Raw genomic sequence first — 7,850 nt, forward strand, 5'->3', positions numbered from 1 at the left:
ATAAAAAAATATGATATATTCTTTCCGCTTCTCTCTTTCTTTTTGTTAATTTATACGGATAAAAAAATTTCAGGCAGGCAGGCAGCTGACTGTACTCTTTAGAAAAAAAAAAGGGAAGCCCTGTAGAAAGGATAAAAAAAAGGCCAGCTCAGCCCGTAGGCTGTAGTCTGTGGACCAGACTCAGCTTCCAAGACACACTACAAGAGTATGAAGACGGTTTATTAAATACCTTTGAACAATGCGCTCCCCGGGACTCGGCTCTTATAAAGGCCCCTGTGATGGATTGAACTGATTGATTGATAATACCCTCTGATCCCTCTCTGGCTCCTCTCTTTCTCTCTCTCCATTTCTTCTCCGCTTTCTATATCATATCATATCATATACCATACCATACCATGTGCGGTATCTCTCTTCCCCCCCGCTCTTTATCCGTTTACACAAACCCAAAACCTTCGTTTGTCTCCTCTACGCCATGTACTCGCCCCATTTTTTTCGGTATGCTATATGTACACATGCCTACAAAACTTATTTTTGTTTTTGTCTCACAAGCCAACATTGGTTTGTGTAGAGTAATCTTTCTCTTGTATTTTATTGTATTGTTGCTGCTCTTCTCTCCCACCCTTTGTTTTTTTTCTCAACTTCCTTTTTTTGGGTTTCAGTGGGGAGCAGAGCACAGCTGGGTTCCACATTGGAGATGCCATTCCTGACCTCCCTCGGAGTATGTTTTCATTTCCTTTCTCTCTCCCTCTCTTCCCTTCTACCCCTCTCTTTCTCTCTCCCTGTGTTAACAAAAGTAAATGTATTAGGTCCAAACATCAGCTCCAAGTCGTCCAGTAACCTCACCGCCGTCAACTCCTCTCCATTCCATCTCCAGTTCGGTGGCTTAGCAAATGCAGTCAGGATCTTCTCTCCTTCTATTGTTCCTTTCCTCAATCGCAGCAACCTCATAAGATGATTCTAAACTCTCCTCTTTATTTGTCTCCATTTTAATTTAAAAGGGAATGGCAACTTTGGAAATGGCAGCGGCGCAAGTGATGGGAGCAAGAGGTCAGATAGAGAATTGGGCCGATTCTGGCATGGCTGTCTCCAGCCCCATTACTGATACCTCCACTGATATAGACACCGATGAAAGAATTAACAACTTGGTTAGTGAGATGAATTGTTACTTTGTTATTTGCTCTGTTTTCACACGATTAAAGGGATGTAGTTCTTGATAAAGTTCTATTGTTTTAGGTTGGAGGTGATCCACAGAGAGTTGCGGGAGGTCTGGATTCATCTATTATGTCAAAAGAACGACCTGGAGATCAAAGGGTATGCATGCATATAATCCTGTAACTATTTATCATAAATTGGAGTTTGTAGTTTTGAGTTCCATACTTCAATTTCCTTTAAAATCGCTTATTTTTTCCAGACTCTGAGGAGGCTTGCTCAAAACCGTGAGGCTGCGAGAAAAAGTCGTATGAGGAAAAAGGTTATTTTTATTTGTATTGTAATTTATAATATGCTAATTTCTCTTTTTGATAGTGACCGTGCTGTGCGCAAAATGGATCTATTTTCTTATTATACTTTGGGAAAGACTTTTGTCTTTCCGAGCAAAAGTCACCTCGCTAAAAGGTGCGACTAAAATCCCTTATTTGTATATAACATTGCCTTAAACCTCAAGTAATAATGTAATATGACTATTTTTATGCCTTGGGCTTGTAAAACTTTTGCTTTGCAAGTTTCAAATCCTTGAGGAATATAACATTATTACATGGGAATATGTAATTAATGTTTGGTTGATATAAGAGCCTATCTCCTCAATGTCTTATTTATAAGTCACTTGCAAGGTTCTCTACATTTTAGGTACAAACAAATGCATACCTTGTTTTTATTTTGTTATATGAAATAATTATAATCAATTGATAATTAGCTCTCTACTAATATTGAATATCATGTTTTTTGGGTTTCCTTCACATTCGGTATTGAATATGGAAACTTATATTACTGTTTTAATTCTACTTTCTGCAGGCATATATTCAGCAGCTGGAGAGTAGCCGAATAAAGCTGATGCAACTCGAACAAGAACTAGATAGAGCGCGGCAACAAGTATTAACATCATTTCGACGAACTCTTTTTACTCTTCTCCAACATAGGGCTTGTATTATTTTCTTATTCTTTATTTTTGTAGGGTATCTTCATAGCCAGTGGAGTTAGTGGTGACCATGGTTATTCCACAGGAGGAAATGGTTTGTCCCTTCAAAACCTACATTTTTTTTTCAACAATGTATCTTTGATTTTTGATTGGATAAATTATCATTATATTGAATAATAATATGCCGTATAAGATAGTGATAACTTTCCTATAGGGGCTTTGGCTTTTGACATGGAGTATGCTAGGTGGCTCGATGAGCATCAGCGCCACATTGCTGACCTGAGGTCGGCTTTGAATTCCCAAATTGGAGATGATGATCTTCGCGTCCTTGTTGATGCAGTGATGATGCACTATGATGAGGTTTTTAGGCTCAAAAGCATGGGAACCAAATCTGATGTATTTCACATTCTCTCTGGCATGTGGACCTCCCCTGCTGAGAGGTTCTTCATGTGGCTTGGAGGGTTTCGCTCTTCTGAACTCCTCAAGGTGACATGGAATTTGTTGTTGCATTTTCTTGTGCTTTATTATCTCTCTGTCATCAAATTGCATTGTCAATCTGCACTGTAGATGTTATGCTTAATGCACTGCATCTTTCTGCCTCCAACAGGAGGATTATAGAATCATTAATTAAGTATTACCTTCAGTGATGGACCACTAAGGTTGTAGTGGGGTCAAATGACATCCCCTGAATATTGCAATCTCCAAATGTAAAAAAGTCTATTTAAACTATTTTTAACTAAATTCCCCTTTAAAATAGTTAATTGACACCATTATTACTCGTTATTTCATTTAAGTTTTAATTTGTTTCCAAAAATTATATGATTAGATGTATCTTCTTTTGATTGGATGTCCAAAATAATTCATTTTCTTTTCAACCAAAACAGTCCTACTGGAGCAAGTCAATTCTTTTATTTTTTTGAATTAGCTCTCCAAATATTTTATGACGTAAGCATCAGAAATTTCCAAAAATCACAGGTACTTGTTAGCCAGCTTGAACCGTTGACGGATCAACAGCTGATGGGTATATGCAACCTCCAGCAATCATCTCAGCAAGCTGAGGATGCATTGTCTCAAGGAATGGAGGCATTGCAGCAGTCTCTGTCTGACACTCTAGCTTCGGCTTCTCTTGGCCCGTCTGCTAGCTGTGACAATGTAGCAAATTACATGGGTCATATGGCCATCGCCATGGGAAAGCTTGGCACTTTAGAAAACTTCCTTCGCCAGGTAACAAACCTGCATAAACAATTTGAAAAGCAACATATTAACTTTGTAAAAAGGTGTCATTGTGGAGTACCATTAAAGTCGAAATCATATATCTATTAAATCTAGTTCCTTTATGATCTGATGTTTTAGCTATTATGCATTATGACTTATTGGAGGGATTATATTGCCTTTAATAAATTGCAAACCTGAAAATAAAATTGCTGTTTTTGGGTCTTTTGCAGGCCGATCTTTTAAGGCAGCAAACATTACAACAGATGCATCGCATATTGACAACTCGCCAAGCGGCACGTGCACTTCTTGTCATAAATGACTACTTTGCACGCCTAAAGGCTCTCAGCTCTCTGTGGTTAGCTCGCCCGAGGGATTCATGAGATGCCTCATCCTTCCTTTTCTCTCAAGTTCAGCTGACCCGTAAAATTGACTAGAGTACCACAATTTTGTTCAATGACCGATCGTCGTCCTTTGGTCAAATGCGGTGGTTGTAAAATTTGGAGTTGTTGTATGTATTGGTCAGCATCGGATATTATAGAAGTTTTGTTGTAGTTGAGTAGCCTGTCGAGTTTTTTGTGATGGTGCTGGGGCTTTAGAATTAGAAATGGACGTATGAACTTGCTAACTTAAGCATCTTATTCTCTTTAATCAAAAGAAAAGAAAAGAAAAGTCCTGCATCTGCAAGAGATAATTTAATATGCATAAATATTAAAATGTATGAACTTGCTCATTGGACGAAATCATCAATGTTAATCAACTAGGTCCAATAAATTGTTACATTTTGTAGTTAAATATTTTAACCTGTATGTAAATAAAAAATGGATATACCCTGTTATGGTTTTGAAAATTGTATCCCAGCAAAAACTGTGGTGGTGCCTGGTGAAATGCTGCTGATGCTTTCTTTCCTAAGATTTTTTCCTTTTGTGGTGTGTGCGTGTAATGTGGGTTGCGTGTTGGTAGTTGATTCGGGATAGCAATAAAAGCTACCATGCATCGTTCAGTGTAAAAATCTCTTGGAAGCTGAGCATATATACGATGTGTCCTGTTCGCTCAGGCACTTTCAAGACTCTGTTCATTTATTAATTATTATATTATTTTCTCATTTAATTTCTCTAGCTCAGGCCGCGCGACAACCTCAGGCGCATCTAGACCATGCATCGAACAAACAGTCAGTTCTCCATCAAGATTCAAGTATGAGGTCGATAATTTGATTGTGTGCACGTTTATAATTGATCTGTGCAACTCTGTCTAGTAACGTTATAGTTTCAAATTCATATTAAAGCGAAACACAAATTTCACTTTTCCCACATAGTAAAGCGGAGAATCATAAAAAATAGATTAAAGTTGTACTCTCATTTACTATTTTATCTGTCCCATTCCCATACAAGAAAATTCTTATCATCGCTGTCGAATGGGATAATAATTATCTTCTTCTTGCTTCATTTTATACGTCTACAGTCTTTTTGTGATAGTAAATTAAATGTAAATTCTGGTAAATAACGATATGATCCATACTATACGTCTCTTCTAGCCCATAATAGCCCAAATAAAATATCTTGTAATTTTGTTTAGTTTTATAGGCCAGGCCCAATTAACGCTACTATCTCCAATTAATCAAAATCCGAGAGCTCGACTAGACAGGAGCTCAGTTCGAAGCCTAATCGAAGAGCGAGAAGCGAGGAGAGGAGAGAGCGGAGACGAAAATGAACACCGACATAACAGCGTCAGCAAAGCCGGAGTACCCGGTCATCGATCGCAACCCTCCGTTTACAAAGACCGTCGCCAACTTCAGCACGCTCGACTACGTCCGTCTCTCCACCATCGCCGCCGTCTCCGTCACCGTCGGTTACCTCTCCGGTACTCTCCTCATCTTATGATTTAGTAAGGTTTCTTGAACCAAATCGGATTGGTTTGCGCACAATTTCGTTTGGGTCGTTTTGGGACGATTTTGTTTGGCTTGGGCATTTTCAAGGAAAGATCCAAGAGTTTCCCTACGGATATTCTATTAAATCGTGGTCTATTCTTGTCCCGTATCTGATTCATTTTTTAGTTGCTTGAAAAAAAGGGCATTGTAAAAATTTGAGCTAATCATTCCTTAGTTCTGAGCTTTCTTGAAGCGAATTGAAGTGTCTGAAACGATTTGGTTGTTTATTGGGGTTATTTCAGAAGCTTGGTTGGTGTTTGGTGCATATTGGGTACAAATTGGCATTACTGCCAAATATGTTCAAGAATTATTTGAATGTGAAAATTAATACTATGTTGATCTTAGTAAAACTCTCTAGGATGTACTTTCCAGCATGTTTTAATACTGATTTTGGTTTTTTTTACTTGTGTGACTTAGCATGTACTTTCCAGCACGGTATTGGTTCCAGTTCACCAAAATTTTCATGGAATGATTTTATTCTCTTTGCAGTTTTATTGCTAGATGATTGCATAAATGAGGTTGAATTGATGATTAAAGTAGATAAGCAGTGTTTTGGTTGAGTGTTGGTTGGTTGCATAATTGGGTTTCACTAGTATCTTGGAGGTCACTACATCTGAATAATGGTAAAATGATTTTACCAACTGAAAGAGGAAGCAAGTTAGTTCCAAATTTGACATAGAATTATACCTTCTCTAGAAAGAGAGAGACTATTATATCATTGCTAGGGTGCCACGACCAAGGTTTGGGAATGGAAATATTTTCATTAAGAATTTGTATATCCTATCATTTTTGAAAAACAAAATTCATGTTGACTGCTAAAAGATCAATATATATTGTATATCCTTTCAGACAGTAATATATCATATGCCCCTCTAAAGTATTGAAGAAATCACATGTTTCTCTTCTCCCAGTTTCGGTGAAGTATCAATACTTCTTTATTTTTTTTCCTTATATCTAACTACAAATGTGGGAGGGGTTTAGGCCTGATTGAAGGAACTGAGGAAGAGAAGGGACAGAGGCATCAGTTTTTTTTTAAGGGAATACCAAAATGGTCTTTATCGTATTCATGTTATTACCCCTTTGTCGTTGAAGCCCTTAAAATGGTTTCTGATTCCTTATTTTTCCTATTGTAGGGATAAGACCCAACATTAGAGGTCCATCTATGGTGACTGGGGGGCTGATTGGGGTAATGGGAGGTTTCATGTATGCGTACCAGAACTCAGCTGGCCGTCTGATGGGTTTCTTCCCCAATGAAGCTGAGGTAGCACGGTTCAAAAGAGCATGATGGGAATTTGTAGTGTTAAGAGTTATTACCAATTTACACTTGAATTTTTTACCTTTGCATTTTGCTGAATAATGTTTTCAGATGCTATACTGGATTGTCAGTTAGACTATGCTGTAATTGGCCTATGTGTGTTTTTGTTGTTATGTTATTTTCCGCCTCAGCTGAAGCTCTTGGGAGATATTTTGAGAATTAGACCTGAAAATTTTTGTTGCCAGAAAGTTCTTCCGAGGGGAATTTCATATCTCAATGTTTGGCATTTTTTTTTATAGACGTTTCATATTTTACTGGTGAAAAGCGTCTCTCGCAGGTGTTTTTTGGTTCTTCAAGTAGAATTGTTTTTCTTCAGCGAAACCGAATTATAGCAAGTTTGCAAATGAAAGTGTAAAGTCTAGTGGTGAAGACACATGGTTTCTATGTGAGGTCATGGGTTCGATACCCGAATGGAGGAAATTATTTATTGTATTACAAAGTTATTAAATAATTGAGTAGCTTGACCTCCAACCTTTACTATAAAAAAAAAAGTGTTCAGTGTATTGTTTTGCAAAACACTTAGAAATAACAGTTATGCACTTACCCTTGTAGTCTTGAATCCGTATCACTCAGGTACCTAAGGTGCAAGTGGTGAATCTGGACTGTTAATTTCACTTGGCACGAATCTCAAAGCAGACCTCCACAACCTTGACATGCACCAGATTGAGTTTAATATGAATGAAATTGATCTGAGCCGTCTATTTTTTTCAATTGCATCTCCGGTACCAGGGGGACATGGACTCTCTAGTCTCAACTCTCAAGTCTAGGTGTTATAGAGCCAATTTGTGGAAAAATCAGACCAAATTTATTACTTTGGAGTAAAATTTCAAACGGGGAACGCAGCATCCAACAACAAAATCTTTTTGACGTTTATTCTATTATTTTCTGTTATTGTCTTCAACTTTATATGCTTCACAGTTCATTATGATAGTTCGACGGATCATGGCTCCTGGTATATGTGGTGGCTGCAAGAGCTTCATTTTCTCATTCCATCTATGGGTTTTTCATTGCCAGAATTCAAATTCATGATTTAATTGGAAAACCCGTCCTATATCACAGTCATCTAATAAAAATGGTTGTCGTCCAAGTTTATCAATCTTTTTAACAATCCGTCTGTAATTCCACATCACATTTTATAATTACTAATTTCAACAATGCAATGTTTGCAATTGTAAAATTATCAATTATAAAAATATTATGTTTGCTATGTTAGTGATATTAAAATCCTAAGAATGGAAACATTTTCAATATTGCTAAATTGT

The 7,850-nt window shown here is 37.4% G+C and overlaps 2 protein-coding genes across 2 annotated transcripts; both read left to right on the forward strand.

Annotated features, from left to right (window-relative positions):
- The first annotated feature begins 328 nt into the window (after positions 1-328).
- Positions 329-4,018, forward strand: LOC144555371 (transcription factor TGAL3-like). Its single transcript, XM_078303672.1, has 11 exons — positions 329-495; positions 660-718; positions 807-895; positions 999-1,145; positions 1,234-1,311; positions 1,412-1,471; positions 2,011-2,088; positions 2,171-2,228; positions 2,349-2,620; positions 3,110-3,358; positions 3,580-4,018. The coding sequence occupies exons 1-11, from the start codon at positions 473-475 to the stop codon at positions 3,727-3,729; spliced, it is 1,263 nt and encodes a 420-aa protein (XP_078159798.1). The 5' UTR covers positions 329-472; the 3' UTR covers positions 3,730-4,018.
- A 956-nt stretch (positions 4,019-4,974) lies between these two features.
- Positions 4,975-6,862, forward strand: LOC144555742 (NADH-ubiquinone oxidoreductase). Its single transcript, XM_078304157.1, has 2 exons — positions 4,975-5,206; positions 6,407-6,862. Exons 1-2 carry the CDS (start codon positions 5,053-5,055, stop codon positions 6,556-6,558), a joined length of 306 nt encoding a protein of 101 aa, XP_078160283.1. The 5' UTR covers positions 4,975-5,052; the 3' UTR covers positions 6,559-6,862.
- The last annotated feature ends 988 nt before the right edge of the window (positions 6,863-7,850 follow it).

This window comes from Carex rostrata, chromosome 6, assembly GCF_964058835.1.
Source record: "Carex rostrata chromosome 6, lpCarRost1.2, whole genome shotgun sequence".
In the NCBI taxonomy this organism is placed as follows: domain Eukaryota; kingdom Viridiplantae; phylum Streptophyta; class Magnoliopsida; order Poales; family Cyperaceae; genus Carex; species Carex rostrata.